The sequence below is a fragment of the Hyaena hyaena genome, unplaced genomic scaffold (genome assembly GCF_003009895.1).
Source record: "Hyaena hyaena isolate Hyena2069 unplaced genomic scaffold, ASM300989v1 scaffold_1, whole genome shotgun sequence".
NCBI classification, from domain to species: domain Eukaryota; kingdom Metazoa; phylum Chordata; class Mammalia; order Carnivora; family Hyaenidae; genus Hyaena; species Hyaena hyaena.
Window position 1 is genome coordinate 11,239,317 of NW_024080633.1, and position 26,428 is coordinate 11,265,744.

Consider the following 26,428-nt stretch of genomic DNA (forward strand, 5'->3'; position numbering starts at 1 on the left):
AAACACACCACAGCCCCCACGCCATGCGTTTAGGAGCTTCAGGGAGACGCCGCGCGTGGCTGACACTAGGCCGCCGGCAAGGCCTCCCCGCCGCGGGCGACCCCGGTTCCGCCCAGCGCGCGTCGCTAGGATCTCGCCTCTGCTGTTCCAGGGGACGGCGCCCGCCGGCTGAATCTCGCGAGGATCTTCGAGACTTCGCGCGGGACCGCCCATCGGTTGCCGGGAGACGGTGCAGCCTCGCCGGGCGGGCGGGTCTGTCTGCAGGTCGCGGCGGGAACCGACAACGGGAATCATGGTGAGGAGGTGCGGGCAGCCCGGCTGGGGTCTCTGAGGGGGCAGGGGCTCCTTGGTTAGCCAGCCCTGCACGCAGAGAGACCCTTGGATGGGGAGGCCTGGGTCCCCAGGACCTGTGCGCACTGAGACCCGGAGAATGGGGAGGCTCGGAGCTCTGGGCTCCTGGGGTTGAGGCCCTGGTGCCCTCGCGGCGTCCCCGTGAGGAGAGCACCCCGCACGCACTTGGAGCTGAGAGACCTGAGACCCCCAGGATCCTGTGCTCACAGCGCATGCCTAGAACCTCCGCCCCCCGCGCCCCACCCCGAGATCCAGGGCTCGGTGTGCAGGCTGCCCAGAAAGCAGAAGGGGCGACAGAAGGATTTCCTGTTTGGAATGGAGGTCTCGGTCCTCCGATCCTTGCGACCTAGGGTCTGACCTAGGGTCCCATGCAGCACAGTCGGATTCGGGGGGTACCCTCGGCCCCCCAGCCTCCGGGGTGGAGAGCCCGAGGCACACGGCAGCGGCTGGAGTTCCCTCTACCGCCAGGAGCACTGGACGGAGGCTCGGGATCGCGGCGCCGCTGCGTCCTTGGAGAGCCCGCAGGGGTCGGGCCGGTCCTGTGAAGAGCAAGGGGGAGCTCACCGCCTCACCAGCCCTTCCCCCCTGCCTCTCCCGCATCAGGGCCCTTGGGCGCCCTGGCACCCACGACACACAAGTGTTCAGTAGTGCATTTTCGGGGAAGATACAGCACGCGGGCTGTCAGCTGGCAGGGAAAATGCCTCTGGGAGAGCTGCCCCTGCAGCTGGCGGTGGACTTCCACTAGTGATGAGCCTTTGGGACCTTCTGATGGGGTGGACTTGAACTAGAGGGCTCGGAAAGAGGGCAGTATGTTAGGAGTAAAGCTTTTACTGGATGGGTCTTTTAAAATCAACTGGAGAAGATCACTAAAATACTAAAATATTTATCATAGCTTGTGTGAATATGGGTGATTTTCCTATTTACTTTTTGCTTTTCTGTGTTTTCTAAGATAGCCATGTAACATTTTTTTGTAATCATAAACATGTTACAGAGACGTGTAGACATGCATATACGCACATGAAAACATTAGCAGGGGCATTTAGACACACAAATATGTTACAGAAACACGTAGACTCACACACACACACAAGGGTGGATCACAGTTGGGAGAAGTCTAGGCATAAGGGTGAGTGGAGGTGGGGGGTTCTCGCATCTTGTCAAAGTTGTTACAAGCAAATGACACTATGAGCAGGCCCGTGGGGTGGACCATTTACAGCACACTCATGGTGTGTGATGTCTGCTTCAGCTCTTGACAAGGCTTCTTTCAAGGATTGATTGATTTATATATGTATTTATTTATTTTAATGTTTATTTTTGAGAGAGAGACAGAGAGAGTGGGGGAGGGGCAGAGGGAGAGGGAGACACAGAACTGGAAGCCGGCTCCAGGCCCTGAGCTGTCAGCACAGAGCCCGACGCGGGGCTCGAACCCACAAACTGCGAAATCATGACCTGAACCAAGGTGGGGTGCTTAACTGACTGAGCCACCGGCACGACCCAAGGATTTTTTTTAAGGTTCGTTTATTTATTTTGCGGGAGAGGCAGCGTGAGGAAGAGAGGGGCAGGACAACAGGGAGAGAGAGAATTTAGAGCTCAACACAGGGCTTGATCCCACAAATCGTGAGATCGTGACCTGAGTCGAAATCCAGAGTCAGATGCTTAAGTGACTGAGCCACCCCAGGCACCCCTGGTCCTCTGAAGTTTTATATTTGGAAGAAAGGAAGCCTCATGTTAACCACCTGCGATCATTGCTCTGGAGGTATTTCTCCTTATGCTTCTTGAACAGTTTCTTGCAGGTTACTCTCTGGTGGTGACCCAGCATCACAGGCAACATGGGAACGTTTGACAGTGTGGTATTAGGGTTCGTCCTGGCCAAATACATTTTGCACATACACCAACGAAGGTCTCTGCCACATACCAATGAATGGATTTGGAATGAGTTCCCCCTCCCTTCCTTTCTGAGGGGGAAAATGTTCTTTTCTGAAAAGGCAGATTTTTTCCTTGTTTCTCCAGAGGTGTCCAGAGAATGTGTGGGCGGATAAGGGTGGGGAGACCGGAGGGCAGAGTGACCGTCGCTGCAAGCGGGTCATGAGACAGGGAGCAGTGGGCCAGAAGCGCCACGGCAGACACCCCTCTTCCAGAGGGCCGGGGGTTCATCACAGGCAGGCCTCCCTTTCTTACCAATCGGCTCTTTTTTCATCAAAGGCGCCCAAGAAGAAAGGGAAGAAAGGGAAAACCAAAGGCACCCCGATTGTTGATGGGCTCGCTCCGGAGGACATGAGCAGGGAGCAGGTGAGCAACGTCTCCGCCTAGCGCTGGGCTGGGACCGGCGAGTGCTGTTCCGAGCTGTCCCTGGCTGGCCGTCGTCACGAACCTCTTGCAGACTGTTGCCTGCTGCTTCCTCGTCCATCTCCCCTCAGTCTGCTCCGGCACTGTGTCCACACCCAAGAGACGCCTCCTCCCGTTCTGTACTTCTGTCAGCTCCCAAGCTCCCAAGCACAGCAAATATTTTTAAAAAAGCATCAGTACAGGGATAGCTACATCGAAGACATATTTAAATAGGGTGGGAGCAATTTGGAAGGAAATGATTTTCTGAAATAAAAACTCTTGAAATTTCTGTATATCCTTTCAGCCTTAATCCTTTTATGCACCCGATGCTTCCGGAGCTGTTACGTGCATATATAGTATTGTTGTTTATTTCATTTGCCATTTAACAGTAGGAATTATTTTAAGCCACTTACCCATTTTGATGACATTAAAGACTAGAGAATGTAATTATATAATTATAATTCCAGTTGAATGGCTTCTAGAAACTGCAGCACATGGCGAACCGTGAGGGCAGCTTCTGTGTCGATGACTGACCCAGGAGTGAGGCTTCCATGTCAGCTTGTGGTTTAGTGTCAGTAACTGACTTGATAGTTTTAACCGAAGACATAAATACAAAGGAGACGAGGAGAGTGGCATGAGCTCATGCTGACGAGCTGGGCAGAGCACCTCGTACACTAGCGAAGAGGGGAAACCATAAGCAGTTTAAGGGGCGGGTGATGGGGTCAGGCTGGTGTTCCGGAGAGATCACAGGGACTGCTGTGTGGAGAATGGATTGCACATCACGTCGCCCCGTCAGTTGGGCTGTTTCTTGTCTCCCTGTTTACTTCTGGTCCCTGCCGATGCAGAACCGTGACACAACAGCGGTCAGTTTGCACGTGTGGACACTGACACCTCAGAAGTATCTAGGGTCCAGGCAGGGGTGAGGGACTGGGGACAGCTGCAGTCAGTTCATTGGATGGTTACCTCAAGGGCACTGGGCTCCAGGGTGGGTCTGTTTGTTGTTGTTGTAGTTATTGTTGTTGTTTTTAAAGGCTTTTGTTATTTTTATTTTTTAAATGTTTTATTTATTTCTAGGAGACAGAGAGAGAGACAGCGTGAGCAGGTGAGGGTCAGAGAGAGAAGGGAGTCACAGACTGAAACAAGCTCCAGGCTCTGAGCTGGCAGTCAGCACAGAGCCCAACGCGGGGCTCGAACCCACGAACCACGAGATCATGACCTAAGCGACTTAGGCCACTCAACCGACTAAGCCACCCAGGCGCCCCTGTTTTTTGATGTTCAGAGAGAAGCTAGAAATCGGGATATTTATAAGAAACCTAAATATTGAGTGAAATCTAACACTGTGAATCAATTGAAGTAGGTAGGAGCCTGGTGTAGGCTATTTGTTTGAGTCTAAATACTAAGGGTCTGTGACCTGAAGACACTGTCATCTGCTGATGCTCTAGTCAGACCCTCATGGGGAGGCCAGCCCCACCCAGGTGCCTTACCACAGAGTTCTGGCTGCCCCTCCTTGGTGGCTTGTTATCTTGGCCTTCTCTCTTCTTTTAAAAAAAATTTTTTTTAAGTAAACCTTTTTAAAAATTCTTTCTAATGTTTTATTTATTTCTGAGAGAGAGACAGCATGAGCAGGGGAGGGGCAGAGAGAGAGGGAGACACAGAATCAGAAGCAGGCTCCAGGCTCTGAGCTGTCAGCACAGAGCCGGACGTAGGGCTCGAACCCATGAACCATGAGATCATGACCTGAGCCAAAGTCGGACACCCAACCGAGTCACCCAGGCACCCCTCTTCTTCTTAAAATTTTTAATTAATTTTATTTATTTTTATTATTTTAAAAAATGTTTTATTTATTTTTTGAGAGAGAGAAAGCATGAATGGTGTAGGGGCAGAGAGAGACATGGGCAATGGATCTGAAGTGGGCTCTTTGCTGAGAGCAGAGAGCACAGTGTAGGGCTCATACCCATGAATCGTGGGATCGTGACCTGAGCTGAAGTCAGATGCTTAAGCAACTGAGCCACCCAGGTGCCCCTCTCTCTCTTTTTAAAAAATATCTATTTAGAGGCGCCTGGGTGGCTCAGTTGGTTAAGCGACCAACTTCGGTTCAGGTCATGATCTCACAGTTTGTGGATTCAGGCCCCACATCAGGTTCCGCACTGACAGCTCAGAACCTGTAGCCTGCTTTGGAGTCTATGTCTCCCTCTGCCAGCTACCTCTTGTGCTCTGTCTCTCTCTCTCAAAAATTAAAAAAAAAAAAAAAACATTAAAAAAATTTTTATTTGTGGGGGAGAGGGGCAGAGGGAGAGAGATGGAGAGAATCCCAAGCAGGCCCCACTTTCAGTGCAGAGCCTCACATGGGGCTCGATCCCACCACCCCGGGGTCATGGCCTGAGCTGACATCAAGAGTCAGATGCTCAACCGACTGAGCAACTCAGGCGCCCTGTGGCCTTCTCTTGAAGTGAGAAATGTGGTTTGCCTGTGGGGAGTGGGGTTATCAGGAGAGAACAACTTCACAATGAGTGGCCTGAAGTTCTGCTCAGAAGATGACCGATTGTTGATGGAAATGAAATTCCCAAGAAAGGCAAGAGCCTGCCCTACTTTTAAAAATAATTAACCTATTTGCAGTTTTGCAGTGGGCTTTGGACGAAACCTTTTTGACTGTTAGGGGGTCTTCTGGTTTTGTATGTTTTTTTGCTTAACATATATCTTTAAAGGCAAGTGTTTTGGGTTTTTTAAAGTTTTATTTATTTAATTTGAAAGAGAGCAAGGGAGGCGCAGAGAGAGAGAGGGAGAGAGAGAATCCGAAGCAGGCTCTCTGTGCTAACAGTGTGGCTGTGGGGCTTGAACTCACAAACCGTGGGATCGTGACCTGAGCTGAAATTGAGTTGGATGCTTAACTGACTGAGCTACCCAGGCGCCCTAAAGTTGAATGTTTTTTTAATTTAGCTTTGTTTTGTGGACGTGTGTACATGCTGCTCCATCATTTTCATATTTATGTGTCTTTGGACCGTATAATCTTCTAGGAGGTTTACTCTAATTTCTCAGCCATTTCCCCATTTAAAATCATGTCAGATTACATCCTTTAAAATTGTTCTGCTGTTGTAATAATGGTGTGGCTAACATCTTTGAGCAGATAACTCTTGTGTTCTTCCTTTTTTTTTTAATTTTTAACGTTTATTTATTTTTGAGAGACAGAGACAGAGCGTGAGCAGGGAGGGGCAGAGAGAGGGAGACACAGAATCAGAAGCAGGTTCCAGGCTCTGAGCTGTCAGCACAGAGCCCAACATCAGGCTAGAACTCACGAGCGGTGAGACCGTGACCTGAGCCGACGTTGGATGCCCAACCAGCTGAGCCACCCAGGCGCCCCAACTCTTGTGTTGTTTTGAGAAATTTCTCTAGTATAAATTCCTGGGCGTGGATGAAAGGATATAATCATTTTATGATTACTGGCTACATTCAAGGTATTTCTGCTATATTCTGAACGTGTCCTGTCCTTGGGATCTTTCTAGCATCATATTTTGACTTCTTACTTTTAGTTTTTACTTGTTTTCAGGTGAGAGTGGCCCTTTCTTCTTCGCAGTGAGTGGGTCCCCGCTGGGTCCCCATGGCTGTGCTCTGCCCGGCAGGTGGAGGAGCATGTCGGCCGCGTCCGCGAGGAGCTGGACCGTGAGCGCGAGGAACGCAACTACTTCCAGCTGGAGCGGGACAAGATCCATACCTTCTGGGAGATCACGCGGAGGCAGCTGGAGGAGAAGAAGGCTGAGCTGCGGAACAAAGACCGGGAGATGGAGGAGGCTGAGGAGAGGCACCAGGTTGAGATCAAGGTAAACAGGGCTGGCCTGCCTCTCCCTGCTGGACGTACCGTACCGAGCGGAAGAGCTGAACCAGGGGCAGGGGGGCATCTTCTCTCCCTGCTTTGTAGGCCACAGCTGTTTGTATCGTTTACGCTGGGAAATGAAGGTTTGGGTTTTTTTTTAAGTTTATTTATTTTGAGAGAGAGAAAGAGAGAGAGAGAGAACGAGAGGGGGAAGGGCAGAGAGAGAGGGGGAGAGAGAGAATCCCAAGCAGGCTTCATGTCCATCGCAGAGCCCAACATGGCAATCACAACCTGAGCTGAAATCAAGAGTCGGACGCTTAACTGACTGAGCCACCTAGGTGCCTCGTGAAAGTATATTTTATAAAAAGGTATGTGCATGGGGCACCTGGGTGGCTCAGTCTGTTAAGTGGCCAGCTTTGGCTCAGGTTATGATCTCCTGGTTTGTGAGTTTGAGCTCCACATTGGGATCACTGCTGCCAGCTTGGAGCGCATTTCAGATCTTCTGTCCCCCTCTCTGCTCCTCCCCAACTTGTGCTCTCTCTCTCTCTCAAAAATAAATAAGACATTAAAAAAAAAGGGGTCCACGCCTGCAGGTGAGCATGCACGGGCGGTGAGTGGGTGAGCACGCACACACAGGGGTGTGGGTGAGAGTGTGTAGGGCAGGAAGTGGTGCTCTCGCTGCCTGCAGGTGTACAAGCAGAAGGTGAAGCACCTGCTGTATGAGCATCAGAACAACCTGACAGAGATGAAGGCCGAGGGCACCGTGGCCATGAAGCTGGCCCAGAAGGAACACCGCACGCAGGAGGGTGCGCTGCGCAAGGACATGCGGACGCTGAAGGTGCAGCTCAAGGAGCAGGAGCTGGCCGGCGAGGCGGTGGTGAAGAGCCTACGGCTGGTAGGTGCGCGGGTCGCCCGTGCCGGCTGGCTGCTGGGCCGCTGCTCCTGATGACTCGGGTTAACTGGGAAGTCATATTTTGGCTAGAAGCTTCCAGCATTTTGGCAATTAACTGAAATACAGAAAAAAACAGACAAATTCCATTTCGGGCCCAAGTACAGAATTCTGTTTCAGATTTGAGCAACAAATGGACTTCCCAAGGGGAAAATCCAGCCCAGGGTCCCTGTCCACATGTCGCTGACACCTGGCTGCTTTCCCAGGGAGCCTGTCGGGTGCATTTAGAAACACATATAACCCTTAGAGCATCCAGTGTGCCAGCCCCAGGTGGCCATGGCAGTTCGTCACGCAAGCTGGGTTCATAAGCACCTGGCTAACCTTTACGTCCTTTCCAAGTGAGGCTTGGGGTTCTAGGTGGAGGTTGAAATTGACTTGCTGAGCACCCATAAGGTGCCAAACCCTATTCTGATCTCTGGGGACATATAGGAAACAGGACTGAGAGAATGACTGTCCGTGTGTGGGTGACGGTCCAGGAAGGAGACAAAAGATAGAACGAGGTGTTGGATGCCTGGGGCACATCCGTTGGCATAAATGCTGTGGGAAGAGCAGTGCAGGGAGGGGTGCAGGGGGCTGAGGTTAGGACTGCATTCTCCCACAAGGGATTCTGGAAATGCCTCCTTGAGAAGGTGACATTTGGGCAAACACTGGAAGGCAGCAGGGGCTGAGCCAGGCTTAGGGAGGCCAGCTATGGAGAAGGCCTGGGAGACAGGCCGGGGTGAAGGCCCAGAGGAGCAGGGGGCAAGGAGGCTGGGCAGATGGGTCAGAGCTTGTCGGGATCAAAAGCCACAGTTAGGACCAAGCCTTTGACCTGGCTTTAGTTGGAGGAACTTTGGAGGTTTGGGCAGAGGGAAGATGTGTCTGACTTTGATTTTGTAAGGTTCTTCCTGGCGGTGGGTTCAGAAGACTTTGTCAACACTTTAGCCTCATGCCTGGAGGCAACACACCCTCAACTAAACTTGGACGAAACTTGGGAGTGAAGGCCGACAGTGAGGTCTCTGGCAAGAACAGTCTGGTCTTTGCCGACAGACAAAAATCCAGTGATGTGAGGCTGTGTGCTCACCTGAGGCCTGGATACGGAATAGTTACATGGTCACAATTCCCCTTTGTGCAAAAATACTACCCTATAAAAAATAACCTAAGTTGTTTATTCAAAACCTTTATATATAACTGTCAGAACAGTTGTTACCGCTGCTCTGTGTCACGGCTGAAGCAGGCCGTCCGGCATCTGGAGAGAGCCTGCAGGTCCGTGTAGACATGGCCAGTGCTCTCTAGCCTGCAGGCAAGCTGAGCGAGGGCCAGGCACGGTCAGTGTTTAACACGTCTGTTGGCATTGTGTTATTAGCCAAGGACAGTGAATTATGAAACATGAAGTTCCCCAAACCACGTTATTCTGAGCATGGTCCATGAGCTTGGAGACGAGGGGAACCCAGCACGCTCTAGAAACAGCACATGGTTTACGGAGTTGGATTTTCCATACCACCGAGGAACAGGACCAGCCCCAGGGGAGGCTTCTGTGTGTGTCTGTCACCTAGTAACGACCTGCTTTTCTGCCTTTGCAGAAGCACAGTGAGGAGGTCACCAGGCTGCGGAATGACTTCGAGAGACAAGTGCGAGGTCAGTTTCTCAGAAGCGTCCTGTCAGAAGGAAATTTACCTCTGGGGCTGGTGCCCAGGCCACAGAAACCAGGCTAAATGGCCTGGACATGCAGAGAGAAAGTGTGGTAGTTTCCGAGGCTGACGGACTGCTCAGAATCCCGGAACAACTTATTTCCATGCAAATTGGGTAGGTTGTGGTTCCCACCTACTTCCCTGCTCCTGGCACAAATCAGCAGCTAGGGGCATGTGGCCACTATTCAGTTTCGTGGACAGTATTCGTAAAAGAGTCTTCTCCATGGCTTCTGGCCTGAGGAGGCTCCCATTTGAGAAGTCTGTCTGCTTTACTAATAAAGCTCTAGAGCTGGCCTGGATGACCACAGAGCCATGGCACCAGCTGACACTCGGTTGTCGGGAACCCTAATCCCGACATTGATTATCAATGCCTGCCACAGGCAAAGGAGGGCAGACAGCAGCGTGCGTGCTGAATATGTCATCTGTGAGCTTCCATGGAGAGAGGTCCACCAAAACCCGTCCTGTGTTTTGGCCGAGCTTATGTATGCAGCTTTCCCAGTTGATGTTCCTGGGCCATGTTTAGAAGTCCCATGGATGATTCTTCTTCTTTTTTTTAATGTTTATTTTTGAGAGAGAGGGAGAGAGAGAGAGAGAGAGAATGAGCAGGGGAGGGGCAGAGAGAGAGAGACAGAGACAGAGAATCCCAAGTAGGCTCCACGTTAGCAGCACAGAGCCGGACATGGGACTTGAACCCACAAACCGTGAGACCATGAGCTGAGCAGAAATCGAGAGTCGGACGCTCAACCGACTGAGCTGCCCAGGTGCCCCTAGGTTCCCTCTGTTCTTATAGCCACTGGGCCACCTCTTCCTCTGCCAAGCTGCTCTGTATGTGCTTCTGCCTTTCAGAAATTGAGGCCAAGTATGATAAAAAAATGAAGATGCTTAGGGATGAACTTGACCTGAGGAGAAAGACTGAGATTCACGAGGTGGAGGAGAGGAAGAATGGCCAGATCAACATGCTGATGCAGCGGCACGAAGAGGCCTTCACGGACATCAAGAACTACTACAACGATATCACCCTCAACAACCTGGCCCTCATCAACTCCCTCAAGGTGCTGCGCTAGGGCTGGCCAGACCGGGGGCCCAGAAACTAGGGCTCAGCCCCATCAGGCCCGGTTCCCTCCTTGTAAAAATATTCGATGGTGCTCCTCTGTTGTCCCTGTGTGAAATTCATAACGGAGCCTCTCCACACCCGCAGCTGAACACAGCCAGGATGCTGCCCCGACTGTGGCGCAGATGGGCTGGTGAAAAGGACACATTTGACAGGTAGACGCTTCATGCGGAACTGCAGCTCCAGCGCAGCCGCACGGGTGGCGTCAGCCTCATGCAGGTGCTGACAGGGCCAGACTCCCGCAGCGGGGAGTGCCCCTGGGGTCCTGAGAAAGGGTAATCTCACTGTGCGTGGAAGCAGCCTTCCTAGAAGGTTCAGAATAAGTGAAGACTGCACAATTACTCTGTTTATACTAAAACAGGTCTAGGTCCTGAGGACTGTCCTTTGTGGGCAGGAGGGCTCATGGCTCTCCCCCCTGAAGACCTCAGCTCCGCCTGCCGAACCCCTTCTGCGCCTGTACTTGTGCCCACAGGAGCAGATGGAGGACATGCGCAAGAAGGAAGACCACCTCGAGAAGGAGATGCTGGAGGTGTCCATGCAGAACAAGCGCCTGGCAGACCCTCTCCAGAAGGCTCGCGATGACATGAATGAGATGCAGAAGCAGCTCGGGAACTATGAGAGGGACAAACAGATCCTGGTTGTGAGTTCCTGCCTGCCTCCCTCCCTGCCCTTCCTCCTGGGCTCAGGAGAGACGGAACATCATCAGGGTGTCCCCTGAGTCCCCAGGCAGGGTTTGGCCTTTAGGACAGGAATGGGGGGCAGGATCTCTGCCTTCTTTGACTTCTGTCTTCCATGATAGGATGTAAAGCTGCTGCATGTTCTGGGAGATGGTATTCCACCAGCCTGCCGTGGTGGGAGCTTAGCTGCTTGTGTCTTTGAACCAACCCTTCATTTGTTCATTTGTTCGTTCGTTCGTTCGTTCATTCATTCATTCAAGCAATCTTTATACCGTGGATGGGGCTCGAAGTGACAACCCTGATCAAGAGACGCCAGGTGCCCCTGAGGCAGCTCTTTTTCACAATTATTTCTGGCCTTGCATTATGTGGACGCCTGGTCCTGAATACTTCGTCTTCCACCCCTCATTTTCTCTCCAGCGCACAAAAGCACGATTGAAGGTCACCGAGAAAGAGCTGAAGGACCTGCAGTGGGAACACGAGGTGCTGGAGCAGCGATTTCTCAAGGTGAGCGGACACGTTCCGGCCCTGCAGCTAGCAGGCTGGGGCCCCCGGCCAGGGAGAGACCCTTCCTGTGGCCCTGGCTCTGCCGTTGCTTCCGGGAGGTCTCAAAGCCGTGGCTGGGTTTCTAGGTTCGAAAGCACGGAGTCCTGTTGCCCACTCCTCATGCTCTACAGCTTTATGAGGCAAAACCGTGTGGCACGTTCTGGAGAAGGCCCAGGGTCCCACAGAGCAGGCGCCCTGCTGGGAGGCTGTCACCCCAATTCTTTCACGCCGGCTCACCTCTGAAGCACATGAGAGGTACCTGGCCCCTTGCACTGAGGATCTTTTCCATGTATGTACATGTGTTTAAGCACTAAACTGTCAGGCACACGTTGGAGAGAAGTCCTGGAACCCTGCTGTCTGTAAGTGAAAGTGAGGGGCCTCCTGCTGTTCAGTGTGGTTCTCGCGAGTGGTAGCAGCTCCCGGGGCTCTGTGCAGACTTCTTCCTGTGCAGCCTATGTAGGGGTGGCTTCGTGCCTTAAAAACTGCTTTTTTTTAAGTCTCAGCTTGATTGTGCTGTCTCTGGATTGTATGGAGGCACAGCCATGTTTGGCTCTGTTCCAAAAGGCTCCATTTTTTTACTCAGCCACTTCCCCTGGACAGATGTCTGCTTTAGTCCTTTGCTGTTACAAACATCGCTGCCACTGTCTTCCTTTTAAGTTTACCTATGTGCAGGTGTGAGCATCTCTTTTAAAGTCAGTCCCTAGCAGTGGCTTGCTGGGCCGAAAGGTTTGTGTTCCACATTTGGATAGAGTCTGCACAGAGCACTGTTCTGAGTTCTGACCCTGCCCAAAGTGCCCAGGGGGCCGCTTCCTGCCTGCACTAGATGTCACTCATTCAAAACTTGCTGATGTGATTGGGTGGAAAATGTCTCATTGAGTGTGCTTTTCTGAGATATCCGATGAGCAGTCACATGCCAGGCAGAGCAGTTCCATCTTTGCGAACTTCTGTTAGTTCAGGTTATGTTTCTTTTCTCACCTAACTGAAATTCGTGTTCACAGACAGTGATTATGGAATGGGCCAAATTCCTCAGGAACAGCTCATCAGCCCGCCAGATCTAGAGTTACCTTCTTCAGAGATGCCTCTGAGGGTCCTGGAGGCTGCTGAGCAGCCAGGAGAAGGACCCTTGAGTCACCAGTGAGATGCGCCCCTGTTGCTGGCTAAGGGGTGTGTGTCTGGGGAGGAGGAAGCGGAGGCTCACCGCAGAGGCCTGAGTTGGAGCCTGAACACTCTGGCCCCTTCTCTTCTGTTTGAGTGTCATTCGTGGTATGTGCCAAAGTCAGTGTTTCCTCAGAAAACCGAGTGTCGGCATGTCAGCAGATTTTGAAGACCAAAGGGACAGACTGATTGAAGTGAATCTAGGGAAAACTACAGCAGGGAGAAGGATAAGGTCCTGTAGGGTTTGAGCGTAATCCTTTTCTCTTCCTAGCTGTAAGACATGTTTTTACACACGTAGAGAACATTCTGGAAGGAGTCACACCATGGATTCACATGGAGGCCTCTGGGATGTTGGGTTAAGGAGTGCTCGCTTTTTATACTTACACAAAGTCTTGATTTTTTTAAGGTGCTCAGTTAAAAGTAAGAGAATTAGAAGATGAAAAAGAAGACCTTTCTTTATTGACAGGCAGATCTCTAGATCTGCCTTGTGGGCGTGTTCTAGGATCCAGGGCTGGCAGAGGGAGTGGATCCCTAAGGGCCACCACTCCTCAACACTGCTTTCTGGAGTTTGATGCTTTGGCTCTGATGTAGGGGTGAGCAGGGCCGACTTTCCTGAGCCTACTGCCCAAACCCGGGGCCCTGGCCTGTCTGTGGGGCTTCTCTAGCTCTAACGAGGGTGCCCTAGTGCTTCCTGAAACACCTTAGCAGAGGAGGGTCCAGTTAGTGTTTCCTCATGGTTTCCACATTGTGGATGGCTGCAAGCCTTTAGCCCCATCACAGAGGGCGGGCAGGCAGGCGGTGTAAATGACACACAGGCCCACCCATCCGTGGGTGGGCGCTGGGGAAAGGAGTTCACTCTGCAGCAGTGGGATGTTCTGGCACGGGGACAGAGGTGGGAGGGGGCTTCTTACCAGTGAGATGCTCCCAGGGGAGGCGGCCTCTGTCCACTGCAGCCTATCCCTTGCAGGTGCAGCAGGAGCGAGATGAACTGTATGGGAAGTTCACCGCAGCCATCCTGGAGGTGCAGCAGAAGGTGGGCTTCAAGAACCTGGTTCTGGAACGTAAGCTGCAGGCGCTGAGTGCTGCTGTGGAGAAGAAAGAGGTGCAGCTAAATGAGGTGCTGGCGGCCTCCAACCTGGACCCTGCAGCCCTGACCCTCGTGTCCCGCAAGCTGGAGGTAGGCCCCAGGCGGCTCCGGGGGGGTGATGGGCTGGAGCCTCATGTCCTCGCCCCCATCAGGTGTCCTGAGCCTGGGTCGGAGGTCGCCTGTTTCATGCGTGCATATCCAGCCTCCGTCGTTCCAGTGGAGACCCTGTTAGAGTTGGGGAGGCTGTGGGTCTCCTGTGGCCGGAGCACAGACGGGGGCCGCAGGTGTCTGCTCACGGCCCTGTGCGCGCCATCGGGCTCCCCAGGTTCTCTGTCACCGGATTTGCTCAGGTCTTGCTGAGGACTTCCCCTCTCAGCACTTCTGGCCCTGAGCCCACTGCCCATCCAGTTCTCAAGATGGGTTTAGTTAAGCCTATCAGGCCCTGGGTTTCTCAAGGTGTCGTGGGCCAGCGCGCCTCAGCAGTTTGGCGGCAAACCTAGAGACAGGCCTGGGGGACAGCCAAGCCCATGAGCTCTGAGCTGAGCCTGCCGCCACAGCCCACCAGGGATGCTGAGATGTCCTCCTGTGGGCTCTGGGCCGTGAGGACGGGGGAATGTAGGGCTGTGGATGCACCTCCGTGGCGGGGGCGCCGTGGGAGGCTTCCCACAGGCAGTTATGTCTGAGCAAAGGCTGGGGCGTTTATCCGGCCATGAGTTACAGTTCCTTGTGGTACTCCTCTATGCTGGGACCGCGGTAGACAAGACACATGGGGCCTGGGCACCCATGGGCTGGTGGGGTCAGCTGAGGAATCCTGGCACTAGCCGCCACCTTTGGCCCAGCAAGCAAACACCTGGTAGCTCCTGGCAGGTCACCTGCCCGGAGCCGGGCCTTGTGTCTCTGTTCCCTGGGCCTAGTTGGGGCACGTCACAGAAAGAACGGGTGGTGCCGGACAAGGGGCCTCTGCTGCCGCCAAGGCAGTGTGATTGTGCTGGGATCCCGGCCACCTGGGGGCCTGCAGCTGCCAGGCCTGAGACAGCCCCAGGCGCCGTGCCCTCGGGTGCCCGGGAGACAGACGCAGGGTGCGCCGGCCCCAGGAAGCGCAGCTGTCTCTTCGCCTTTATCGAGAGACCCAGTGAGGGGAGGCCACCTTGTCCCAGAGACAGATCCTTCCAGGAGAGACGGTGCCTGTCTGGCTCTGCTCTTCCTTTGTGGACAAACAGATCTTCTGAGTTAGGGGCTTAAAGACTGCTTTGCTGTTTGTGCAGTTGTGTTTAATCTTGAGAAACGGCACAGGTAGCGTTTTTAAAAATTTGTTTTAAGTTTATTTATTTTGACAGAGAGGGAGAGCAAGCAGGAGAGGGGCAGAGAGAGAGAGAGAGAGAGAGAATCCCAAGCAGGCTTCACACTGGCAGTGCGGCGCCTGAGGTGGAGCTCAAACCCACGAACCGTGAGACCATGACCTGAGCCAAAACCAAGTTGGACGCTAACCGACTGAGCCACCCAGGCGTCCCTACACAGGTAGCATTTTTAAGGTGATTTGTTCACGTAGCTCAGCTGAACATAAACCCCTCTGCTCACATGACACCCAGGCCCCGAGGATGAACTCTGTGTCAGGTCACCTAATGTTTACTTAAAGCATTGTGGGCTGGCCTTGACCTGAAGCTTGTGGCTCCCACTTGGTTGTATACTTACGAGCCCCTTGCTGCTGCTTGGGTGTTGGGGGGAGTGCAAGGCTGAGGTGAGGGGAGCAGAGCTAGATGGATGGGGGTGATTCTCAAGCTGCTGGCTGTGCCTCTGGGTTTGGCGCTGGTGAGGAACCATGGAAGGTTCTGGGTGGGGCAGACTGGATCAGAGAGAACCCTCTGGAAAGGTGGGAGGTGAGCTGGCACTGACTAGGTATAAAGGGCCTGTTGCTGATGGAAGAGGGGCTAAGGAGTCCAAGGTTACATGGTGCCCATTTCTGGAGGAGACCGGTCGTTGTTTATGGGCACCAGCACGTCCTGGCTCAGTGGGCGGCAGGGCCAGTAAGGCCTGAGTCGCTCAGGACACGCTCTCGGGGCCCGGGTTGGTGCAGCCACATAGGAGGGGCCTAGTCGGGGTTGGCAGCACCACGGACCTGGGTCTGGGGGCCCATCTCTGTCCTTGTCCTTGTTTGCGTGTGAGTCCCTGCGAACACGGGTCGGCAGGGGGTGAGGGCCCTGTGGGAAAGGGGAGGGTGGCTTTCCTGCCTCTGCTTCTGGGAAGGGCGGCTGGTCTTGGGGCTGGAGGTCGTGTCGCCAGCACTCGCGACGAAGGGATAAAACCAGGCCCACCCTCACTGGTTGCTGCAGCTGGGCCTGAGGGCCAGGAGGCAGGCAGGGGCTCGGGGGCGCTCCCTGGGCCGCGGTTGGCCTGGCCTCTCTCACCTCTTGTCCTCACTTCCCACCATCCAGACAGTTCCTTCTGGAGAAGCAGATTATATTTCCCCTTTCTCCTTCGAAGGCTTTCCTGTGCTGGCTGGCTGCGCCCTGTGTGGACGCACAACGGTGATGGAGCCAGGCTGCCATTTCCTGGATGTCTGAGGCCCCTGGCAGGAGCTCCGAGACCCCTGGTCACCTGTCTGCCACGGCTCAAAGACGAGCGCCAACTCATGTCTACTTTTCTTTCCTTAGGATGTTCTAGAATCGAAGAACAACACCATCAAGGACCTGCAGTATGAGTTGGCCCGGGTCTGCAAGGTATGAGGAGCCTCCGTGACCCTCTCCCAGGGCCCCAGCTCATTTATACTTTGGGGTATACACAGCCAGAGGCTGTCTGGGCCTCCTCAGGGTCACTCTGTGTGTGGACTGAGTCCCATCCCCACAGCTCTGGCCACTGGTGTTCCTTACAGGGCCTGCAGGGTGGATGTCTGGTGGGTAAACGAGGGCAGTTTGTCCAGGAGACTCTGTCCATCTTTCTGTTTGACCCTTTACTCTTGCTGACCTGGCCTCTGGGCTGACTGGATGGGCCTCCTTTGCTTCCTCTACGTAGGAGACAGTTGCAAGTCTAAGCTTCTCTCATTCCTTTGTAAGTCTGAGGACCCCCTACCCACACCAAAACCACGCAGCAGCGTGGAGGCCTCCCACTGTCGGGGAGTGGCAGGGAGCACCCTGACCCTTCTACCCAGTATTCACGCCTCCATGGCTGAGCCCACAGCTCTGCCTCGGCCTTGCCTGTGGGAAACGCAGACATAGTGCTGCCTACAGGTAACATTTGCCTTGAACAGCCACTCCAGGAGTGGGACTCAGAGAAGTCTGTAAATCTGCTGGTGCACCCTGGGGTGTGGAACCCCAGGAGGGAGACAATGCCTGTCACCAGCGCTGGGCTCCGTGGTGACCAGATCTCCCTGAGCCTTTCCTCGGCCCTGCCCATCTGGACACTTGCCTTATATGCTCCGGCATCCCCTGATACTTACACGCACAAAATCAGGGCCATCTATTGGTGTGCTCAGTTCCAGGGGAGTGTATCTGTCAGGAGGTCCGTCCCCCAGAAAAGGGGAAGAGCCAGGACCTAGCCCCTAAGTTCTGTCTGGAGCCTGGCCTGAGTTCACCCTTTAAATCTCAGCTCCAAGCACCAGCACCTTTTTCTTGATAATGGTGAGGATGAGGTCAGGCCGGCCTCCAAGCGTTTCATGTGCATCAATTCTTCAAACCCTTCAAACTAATCCAATGCAGTTAACTCTTTAAAAGATGCCCATTTTCCAGAGTGGGGGGCAGGAGCCCTGCCTGTGCTGGCCCTGCCTGGACTCTGCCCAGACCTCAGCCATCCTAGGGGGACGGAGGGCCTCTGTTCTCTCCGCCCAGGGCAGGACATAGCACACAAGGCAGGGAGGGTCAGCGTGGGCATATACACGTGGAAGGTCATGCCCAGGAAATCAAGGATGACCGATTTGAATGAGAAATGCCTGGCAAGGAGTCCGGAGCATGTTCCAACTACAGTTCTGCTCTGAGTCTGTATCTTCTGCTTCAGTTTCCGCATCTGTGAAACAGGAATAATGGCGGCATCTCCCACTGTGGGTACCTGCGTTATGTACGCAGAGGTGCTTATGGTCAGGCGTGGCGTACCGTGAGCCGTTGGTAAAGGTTAGCTGTAGACGGTTTTCCACCGCCACCCTCCTGCATCCTCCAGAGCTGAGTGGGCCTGGGCCACAGGCACCCTCGGTGTGGCTCCACCCCCTCCTCTGATGCTGCTCTGACCCCACAGGCTCACAATGACCTGCTGCGCACCTACGAGGCCAAGCTCCTGGCCTTCGGGATCCCTCTGGACAACGTGGGCTTCAAGCCTCTGGAGACGGCCGTGATTGGGCAGATACTGGGCCAGGGTCCCGCGGGCCTTGTGGGCACCCCAACATAGCGCCTGCCCGGGACTTATGCCTGGATGACACTCTCTCTCACCAAGGACAGGAGCGGTTTGTTTTTTCGATTTGTATCGTCTGCAAATGAAGTTTTTCTACATTTGCTGTGTGTCCTGTTGCCTGGCTGTGTGGAGGAGAGGCACCTCTGGGGCCCGTGGTGCCCTGACCACCTCCTTCCCGGCTACCCTCCTTCCCACCTTGGCCCAGGCAGCACCAGAGGAGCCCAGGGACTGCAGCAGCCTTGCAGATGCCAGCACTGACTTTATTGATGCCGGAGACTCAGCTGCTACTGGAAACTGGGGGCCAGAATCTCCCCCAGGGAGTGTGAGCTGGTGCCCTCCGCTGGGGTGTCTCAGTGAGCCACGGGGATGGGACTGACGCTCACAGGCCAGCAGCTGTCCAGAGGCGATGGCTCGGCCACTAGCTCCCGCGATACGTGGTGTAGGACCATGGGCTCAGCAGCAGGGGCACGTGGAACCTGTGGGTCTCATTGGTGATGGTGAAAACCACCTGAGAAGCAGAGAGGGCACCGGAACAGAGTGAGGGGGCTGGGGGCTGGGGGCCCTAAGGGCCAGCTGAAGCCAGTGGAGAACTGGAAAACGGTGAGGGCTGCGCACGGGGCTGAACCCTCCCCCGCAGAAAGCCCTTGGCTTGGGGATCAGGATCCACCCTGAACAGGGTCAGGTGAGTGCTTCTGTCCACAGGGGCTGAGTCACTTTTGGCCCTGCCCCCCGCAGCTTTACGCAGGGACAGGGCAGGGACGGGTGTGTTGTAGTAAAAATCCCTGGACACCTTTCTTCTCGGAGCTCAAAGCCGGTGAACTCACTGCCTGCCGCCTCCCAGGGAGAGGTGGGGGGGCGGGGTGAATCACAGGCCTGCGCCCCCTGGCCCACCCCCGGCCCTCACCTCCACATATGGGTAGAAGCTCTCCTGCCCCCTCTTCTTCCAGTAGCCGTCAGTGTCAAAGGACAGCTTGTAGGTGCCTGCCTTCATCGGGCCTGGTGGCAGGAGCCCCGGGCAGCGGCCATCTGAGTCGGTGTAGCTGCGGAGAATGGAGTCGGGGAAGTGAGGAGTCACCCCCGCCTGGCGCTCCAGACGCCTCCACAACCCGAGTCCCCGGGAATGCCCTGCAGCAGGACACATTCTAGGGCCTGGTTCTGGGGCAGCTCGGGGACACCACTGCACTGTCTTCTTAGGGAATTTCAATACACAGATGCAGAGAAGGAAAAAAAATCGATTCTATGAGCAACAATCCCTTTATATTGGCATATATTTTTCCAGATCCTCTCTGTGCATAACTATGCTTACTCATAAACTTAGAAAAATACTCTAAAATGGATTATTCTATTCATACTGTTTGATAGCTTGCCCTCTTCATGTGATATATTGTGTGTGCTTTCTGGATGAGTAACTGTCCCCAAACCCCCATCCTCATGGTGGCCTGTTTCCAGCTGTACCAAGTGTCTGAATGGAGGGATCTGAGGGCCTGTTGCTTTGCTCAGTGATCAGTCCCCAGTCATGTCTGGAAAGTTCTCCCATGTGTCCTGTGACTGGAAGGAGTAGCACGTACCCGCACAGCTTATGGGCGAGAAGCTGGGAATGGGTCTCTAGGACCCTGCAGAGGACTCCACACATTCTTTCCAGAACGTAGAACCCCAGCTTCGTGAAGGGAGGGGGGATGAGCTCCATGACCTCAGGCCCTGAACCTTTGGGGCCCAGCCACCCACTTCCACCACCAGAAGGAACCTGCCTCCTTCAAGAGGCTCACAAAGCAGCCCAAGTGCTACAGGGCAGGGCCTGGGCTGGGCCTTCGCCAGGGGAGCCTGGGGCAAGGGGCAGGGCCTGCTGAGCCGCCTGGCTTTTACCTGCCTCTTGCTGCTTTAGTCTCTCCATCTATAAAAGGGGTAATTATGGTGCCTGCCCACAGGCTGTAGTGAGAAGAAGAACACAAGAAAAGTGTTCAGTGCTCTGCCTGGCACAAGGTTACCTGTTAATCACGGTGACAGTGAGGTCTTCAGGTTACACCTCAGGCCTCAGCCAACCCTGCCTTCCGGGAGACGAACCCTGGCCCCTGGCCCAGTAGGCACTGGGGTTGTGGGGCTGTACCACTGTGCTCTTTGGCCCCAGCACTGAGGGGACCGTACCATGGTGGTCAGCACTGCCATCCACCCTCAGTGCCCACACCTACTGGCCATCTGGATTCTTCCGGACTCCTCAAACCTACCTCTTCCTCAGCTCCATCCACTGCTGGCCATGGTCCTCCAGCCTGGACAGGCGGAGACAGACGCCCTGGGCCGGGAGCCCTGAGGCAGTGTCCAGCACATGCGTGGTCAGCGGGCTGCTGACCGGCTCCATGCCTCTGCCCTGAGCCACGAGAGGGGGACAGAAATGAGTGTGTGGGGCCCAGCCCTGCGTCCACACTGGCATAGAGACAGTGGCTTTAGAGTCAACAGCCCCGGAGAACAGAGTCCCCGCTGCCCTGGGGACTGGAGGGGCGGTGCGTGCGCGCGCGCTGGAACTGCGGAGTCGGCCACGTGAGGCTGTGGCGCTAACACACCGAACACCGGCTCGTCAACAGTGCTGGCCTGTCCCCCGTTCCCGCACACGAGCCCCGCTACGGCCCCCTCCGCACGGCCTTCTCCAGCCAGTCGGTGCTCTGTCCCCTGGCTCATGGGTCACCTGAGGCCGTAGCCCCTAGGCCACAGCGAGCCAGGAGCCCGGGGTGCGGGTCTGCGCCCTACCTCTGAGGAGCCCAGGTGTCGCTGGAGCGCTCGCAGCCGCGGGGCGGCCCCCGAACTCATGCCCGAGCGGCCCACGTCCACCACCCCTAGAACGGCGGTCCCGAGCGGCTGTCCCGGGGCGCAGGCACCTCCCCGAGTCCTCCCCTGCCCTGCCCCTGGCCCCTCCCAGGACCCAGAGACCACGTGTCGGACCAAACCCAGGTGGGGGGCGCGTCCCGACGGCGGGGAGGGCGGCGGCTACACCTCGGTGTCCACCTGGAGGAGGCTTAGCGCGGAGCTCCGGCAGCGCGACGGGGGCGCACACCTGCGGGGCCGCGGAGGCTCCGCCCAGGCCGGAAGTGAGGGTGAGGACCGCGGCGGGGGGCGGGGGCGGGGCGTGCCGTCGGGGTTCGCCGCCCTCCTGGCTGGGCTCGCGAGCCCGGGGCGGGACGAGGCCTCGCGGAGGAGGGCGGGGGGCGCGCGCCGGCCGGGTTCCCGGAATTCGCCGGGATTCCCAGAACTGCTGCTGTTTGTTTGTTTGGCGAGTGTCTCCATCGCCCTCTCCGGCACAGTAAGGACCTTGATGGAAGCCCCTCCCCTCCACGGAGCAGGTCAGCTTTCCAGTTCCGACTGCCCTGAGAGGCCGCGTGATGGTGCCTCAGTTTCCTCGTCTGTCACACCGTGGCAGTAAGTCCCAAGGCTGAGATGGGGCGAGACTCTCTTGTGCACCTGCCTCTCCTCCCCCCCCCTCCGGCCCCCACGCCCTAGGGAGGCTCCGCACGCTGACGGGTCAGGGCCCGGGCGTGAGACGGGCGAGCGACCGAGCCGCGCCCGCGGATACCAGTCCGTCGCCGTATTAAAGTTGTTACACATGGGGCGCCTGGGTGGCTTAGTCGGTTAAGCGTCCGACTTTCGCTTAGGTCATGATCTCAAGGTTCGTGGGTTCAAGCCCCGCGTCGGGCTCTGTGCTGACTGCCAGCTCAGAGCCTGGAGCCTGTTTCAGAATATGAATCACACTCTCTCTGACCCGCCCCTGCTCACGCTGTCTCTCTCTCTCTCTCCTAGAAATAAATAAAACATTAAAAAAAATTTAAAAAAGTTGTTACACGTAAAACATCTTACGTAACAGAAAGACAAATAAGGGCACTCTAAAATCGGGAAAGGTCTACACCACCAGGTTGGGTGACTGGCTGTGTTCCTCTAGATATGGGAGCTTCTTCCCTCCTGTCAAAGTGCATTTTCCAAGTTCTGGATAGTGAGCGCGGACTATGTGTAGGTTAAGATTCAGACCCCTCCAAGGCAGGGAAGGAGACCCTCCTAGCAAAGGTTGGCAGTGTGCTCCTTACACCCATTTTGGAGATAATTAAGAAATTTCTGTTTGAGGGGCGCCTGGGTGGCTCAGTCAGTTAAGTGTCCGACTTCGGCTCAGGTCATGATCTCATGGTTTGAGGGTTCGAGCCCTGAGTGGGGCTCTGTGCTGCCAGCTCAGAGCCTGCACCCTGCTTGGGATTCTGTGTTCCCCCACCTCTCTGACCCTCCCCCACTCACGCTCTTTCTCTCTCGCTCAAAAATTTAAAACAATTTTTTTTAAATAAAAAAAGGAAATACCTATTTGAGATGTAAACACATGAGGTTTGGCTGGGATTTATGTTTACCGGAGATAACCCCAAAGAGATGGTCACACCTGTTTTTGCAAACACCCGTGGGTACGATGCATGAGAAACAAGCAGACTGTCTCCGCTGGGGACAATTAAATAAATGAGCTGTGTTAGGGACCGTCATGCTCCGCAGCCCATTGAAGAGAATGAGGCCCATCTGTGTGTAACAGCGGCCTGCAGCAGCGGCTGGCGGCAAGGCTTGAGTAACACAGGGTGTGGAAAGGGGGAGGCATCTATGGGTTTATGCTCCGAATGTGTATAGAGGTTCAACGACATTAAAAAAATTTGCTCACTTACTCCTCACAGCCTTATGATACAGGTATTATTAACCCCATTTTATAGAGGAGGCACAGAGAGGCTATGAACTAGAGTATTTTCTGGTATGATGCCAGAAGACTTAGACCAGTGACCAACTCTGGGACTCTGGGACAAGCAGTTGTGGACGGGGTTACTTATTTTTGCTCTTTAGCCTTTCTTGAACTCTTAGATTTTTTATTTTTGTGCTCTTAGAATTTTTAAGGAGTCTCAACTGCCATAAGTAAACTAAAGAGCGACAATGAAACCTATTTCGGGGATGTGCCCTGTAACTCCCTTTCTAGACACCTGACACTCTTTGCTCCAAGAGAGAACTTAGTGGCCAGGCGAGAGGGTGGGGGAGGAGGGATTTGTCACATTTCCTTCCAGGGCCTCACCAGGGCCACTTCCCCGTCCTGCCCCCACCCAGGCAGAGAGGAACTGCAGTGTCTAGGGTCCTTGCCCTTCCCACAAGTCACTTGAGACCCTCAGCCCCTGACTGGCCTCCTGGCACCCAGCCCTGTCTGAGAACCAAGATTATCAGGGGGACATTGCATACTCTGGAAACTTCCCTATGAGAAGATGACAAAGTCTCTTGTGGCACCCATAAGCAAATTAGAATAAGGTGCTTCATCAAGGCCCTTAAATACCAGAAAATTGTCATAATAAATATTGAAATGGCTCATCTTTGGATTCAAATAAAGTTATAACATTCGCAGTGTGAGATGTAACATGTCGTCATTGCACAGTCTGAATTGCTGTACACTGTGCCTTGCTGATCTGGGCGACAAGGCTGGATACCCATCTGGGAGGTCATCTTTACAATCCATGGGGAACCAGGAAGGGCAAGTGTTAGGTGAAAGACCCTGGTGACCCATACTTACAGCCTCAGGCTCTGGTCACCTCTGGCAGATGGAAAGGCACTGTGAGTCTACTCCTGGGCAGTCTGTATGAGAGAAAGTGAGGAGAAGGGTCCCGGTCCCCGTGGCTGGAGGTTGTCCTAAGGGGGAAGGAGACAGGAGATCAGACCCTACAATTGTGAGCTGTTACATTTCCCCCAACTTAAAAGCTGTCTCGTGAGGTCTGCTGTCCCCCCAGCTCTCTCACCGGCTGACTGAGCCAGCCTGAAAAGGTGCTGCTTGATCTTACCATTTATCCCGTCTCTAATCTAACTCCAAACAGCTTCTCCATGGAACCCTGAATACTCACTGGGCCCTCAGCACCACCATGTATGGGTGTAGCTTGCCAGGTGCTGTTGGCCACAGGCAACGTGACCCGAGCAGGGTCTTATGAGAATGTGTGTGTGAGTGTGACAATTCGTGTGAATGTGTATGATGCGTGCGTGCACACAGATGAGCTTGTGAGGGTGCACGGATGTTAGTATGTGGGAGTATGCACGAATGAATGTTTTACTGTGATCTGTATGAATGAGTGTGCATGTGTGAGCGTGCGAATGGGTATTTGTAGAAGGTGTGTGTGACATGGGATTGTACGTGTGCACTTTGTCCCTTAGGGCATCTGGAGGCGGATCCTGCTCCTCTGCTCCCAGTGCAGGTGCTGCTGCGCCCACAGTCACCTTTGCTGTAGTACAGCAGCTGGGCTGGACCCCCTGAGTGATTCTGCTCAGAAGCCTGGACAGCCTGGCTCAAGCCTGTACTTGCCCCCTGGGATGCTGGGCAGATCATTTACACTCCTCAATCCTGTGTTTTCATGAGTAAAACAGGTAAGAGAACACGGTCCCTCCTCGTCAGTTTCTGCTAAAGAGGTGTTGAGATACCGTACACACAGCTCAGCCACAAGGTGGAGCACAACATGCATCAGAGCATAACATCAGTAGAGGGGTGTGGCCCAGAGATGAAACATCTAAGCCCCTACCATTGTCCACGGCTATGACCACAGCCGAAAATGTGCGCCTCTCCATGCTGTCCTTTTGCAGACTGGCTCGAGTGGAAATGACGCCTGTTTCTGGGCTGAGGTCCAGCTGATGGCTGGGGTCATGCCATATCTGGTACCTGAAAGGGATAAACCCTCATTCTTACAGGGCTGGGGCAATGTGTCGCCCAACCACCCTCCCGGGGCATAAAGAACAACTGGGTGCTGACAAATTTAAGTATTTCCTCTGGCCAGCTCTCCAGGCACGTGGCTCGATTTCAACCCCGGGTGCCTTGAGCAGGCCCAGCAGCAGCACCAAACCACACCTCCAGTCCTGCCTGCTTTCCTGAGAGTGGAAGGTGTCTGGGTCCTGGGCCCTGTATGATGTTATTTCCTGGCCCACACCGAGGTCCTTGGGCAGTTGCACCGTCTTCATCAGGGGTACAAAGACAGGGGCCTCATTCACGTCCATCACGTCCACGGTGACCGTGGCCGTAGAGGTGAAGAGAGATGCCAAGGTCACTGCGTTCACCACTGTCACGTAGAGGGTGTTCTGCTGGGTGGTCTCAAAACCCAAGCCCTGAAGAACAGAGCAGAGGGCGGTCAGGGGACTCGGCCCAGTAGGCCTCCCTTTTGTGGGCCTGCAAGAGAGTGTGGCCCTGGCTTATTACCCTCTGCCTGTCTTGAGGGGAGGTCACAGCTTGCATGGCAGGCTGTGTTCCAAAGATGGCCACAGAACATCACCCTTTGCGCATGCTTTTCTAAAATGTGGCCTGTGAGCTCCCTCACCCAGAGGCAGGGCCACATCCCACTCCGTGGACCCAGCAGGCTTTCGTCATGGTTTCTACTATTGCATGTTGCCAGTGTCACGCATTCTGACTTCCCAGACTTTGTCATCAAAGACAAGGTGCCCCCTCCCTTGCATGAAGCATGCAAGTCAGAGAGCCCTGAGGTCACCGTCTGGAGGCTCAGTTGAGCCCCTGGCCTCTAGCCGTGGCCACCATCTGGCCACAACTGCAGGAGAGACTCTGAGCCAGAATCACCTCACGGAGTCTTTCCTGAGTCCCTGACTCATGGAGGTAAAAAACGATTCCATTTTTAAGCCACTGAGTTGTGCGTGGGGTGATTTGTTATGTTGCAACAGTGACTAGTATAAGGAGCAGCCCAGAAAGCTCCCCTTTCTGAGGCTCGTAGTCCAGTTCCCACCTCAAAGAGCTGTGGTGGAGGCTTCATATCTCCACGCGCCCCCAGGTGGGTCCAGAGCAAGAAGTCCCTGACGGCCACGTGTGCCCAGCAGTGTGAGTGCACTGGGGAAGAAGGCCCGGCCCCTGCCTCAGCATGCACGTCATCCTAACCATGAATCGCAGAATTCCCCCTGGCCAAGCGTGACCTGACCCGAGGCCGACTGGCAGGGCCGAAGTGGCCGTGGCAGAGAGTCCTCTGGGCTGAGCTGGTGTTAACTTAGCACCTAACATAGCAGTGAAGAGGTGGCCTGTGGCTAGGGTTTTGGCCCTGCCACTTACTGTGCAGCCCAAGCAGGTGACCTCGCTTCTCTGTACACCGGTTTCCCCATCATCAAGTGTCCATAATAGCAGCACTTCCCTGCTGGAGTGAGTACTGAGTGTGTGAGTACATACACAGCCCGTGGCACTTATTGAGCCCCCTGTGTTTGCTCTCTGTTTAATTATCCTGCACGGGGACAACATGACTGGTGGGCCTTGAGCAGAATTATCTGGAAGAGTCCCCAGATGGTTGGGCCAGGACTCAGCTGGGATTGGGCGCATTGGACTGGATTCAGCCCCACCCACAAGGCATGTAGTTATTCCTAAGGGTCAA

The 26,428-nt window shown here is 54.6% G+C and overlaps 3 protein-coding genes across 5 annotated transcripts; 1 reads left to right on the forward strand and 2 right to left on the reverse strand.

The window, feature by feature from the left end:
* On the forward strand, positions 1-18,153 carry GAS8 (growth arrest specific 8). The gene is given in 12 exon segments (XM_039226938.1): positions 1-234; positions 237-295; positions 2,554-2,640; positions 6,294-6,491; positions 7,173-7,379; positions 8,996-9,050; positions 9,950-10,155; positions 10,687-10,854; positions 11,309-11,395; positions 13,557-13,766; positions 16,328-16,393; positions 17,898-18,153. Coding segments are annotated over 12 exon segments (1,704 nt in total). The 5' UTR covers positions 1-23; the 3' UTR covers positions 18,048-18,153.
* A 136-nt stretch (positions 18,154-18,289) lies between these two features.
* Positions 18,290-21,111, reverse strand: LOC120228501 (5-hydroxyisourate hydrolase-like). Of its 3 annotated transcripts, none has more exons than XM_039226964.1 (4): positions 20,987-21,111; positions 20,273-20,412; positions 18,955-19,090; positions 18,290-18,558 (listed from the first exon to the last, which is right to left on the reverse strand). In XM_039226964.1, the coding sequence occupies exons 2-4, from the start codon at positions 20,401-20,403 to the stop codon at positions 18,469-18,471; spliced, it is 357 nt and encodes a 118-aa protein (XP_039082895.1). In that variant the 5' UTR covers positions 20,404-20,412; positions 20,987-21,111; the 3' UTR covers positions 18,290-18,468. The 3 variants fall into 3 exon arrangements, with proteins under 3 accessions (XP_039082895.1, XP_039082887.1, XP_039082881.1); XM_039226956.1 differs by having other exon boundaries at positions 20,982-21,111; XM_039226950.1 differs by lacking the exon at positions 20,987-21,111 and adding an exon at positions 20,790-20,869.
* Positions 21,112-23,613: 2,502 nt separating this feature from the next.
* Positions 23,614-25,046, reverse strand: LOC120227453 (cadherin-1-like). The gene is made up of 3 exons (XM_039225593.1): positions 24,919-25,046; positions 24,596-24,732; positions 23,614-23,720 (listed from the first exon to the last, which is right to left on the reverse strand). Exons 1-3 carry the CDS (start codon positions 25,026-25,028, stop codon positions 23,620-23,622), a joined length of 348 nt encoding a protein of 115 aa, XP_039081524.1. The 5' UTR covers positions 25,029-25,046; the 3' UTR covers positions 23,614-23,619.
* Positions 25,047-26,428: the final 1,382 nt, after the last annotated feature.

What these genes read in the sequence shown, in the direction of transcription:
- LOC120228501 (XM_039226950.1), bottom strand. Translation starts at nt 20,849, where the DNA reads ATGAGTTCGGGGGCCGCCCCGCGGCTGCGAGCGCTCCAGCGACACCTG. An exon ending in TGGATGGAGCTGAGGAAGAG is followed by an intron (nt 19,091 to 20,272) that starts GTAGGTTTGAGG and finishes CATTCTCCGCAG; the next exon opens with CTACACCGACTCAGATGGCC. An exon ending in GCTTCTACCCATATGTGGAG is followed by an intron (nt 18,559 to 18,954) that starts GTGAGGGCCGGG and finishes TCTGCTTCTCAG; the next exon opens with GTGGTTTTCACCATCACCAA.
- LOC120227453 (XM_039225593.1), bottom strand. Translation starts at nt 25,028, where the DNA reads ATGAAGACGGTGCAACTGCCCAAGGACCTCGGTGTGGGCCAGGAAATA. An exon ending in GAAAGCAGGCAGGACTGGAG is followed by an intron (nt 24,733 to 24,918) that starts GTGTGGTTTGGT and finishes TATCCCTTTCAG; the next exon opens with GTACCAGATATGGCATGACC. An exon ending in GGTCATAGCCGTGGACAATG is followed by an intron (nt 23,721 to 24,595) that starts GTAGGGGCTTAG and finishes CTTCCCCCTTAG; the next exon opens with GACAACCTCCAGCCACGGGG.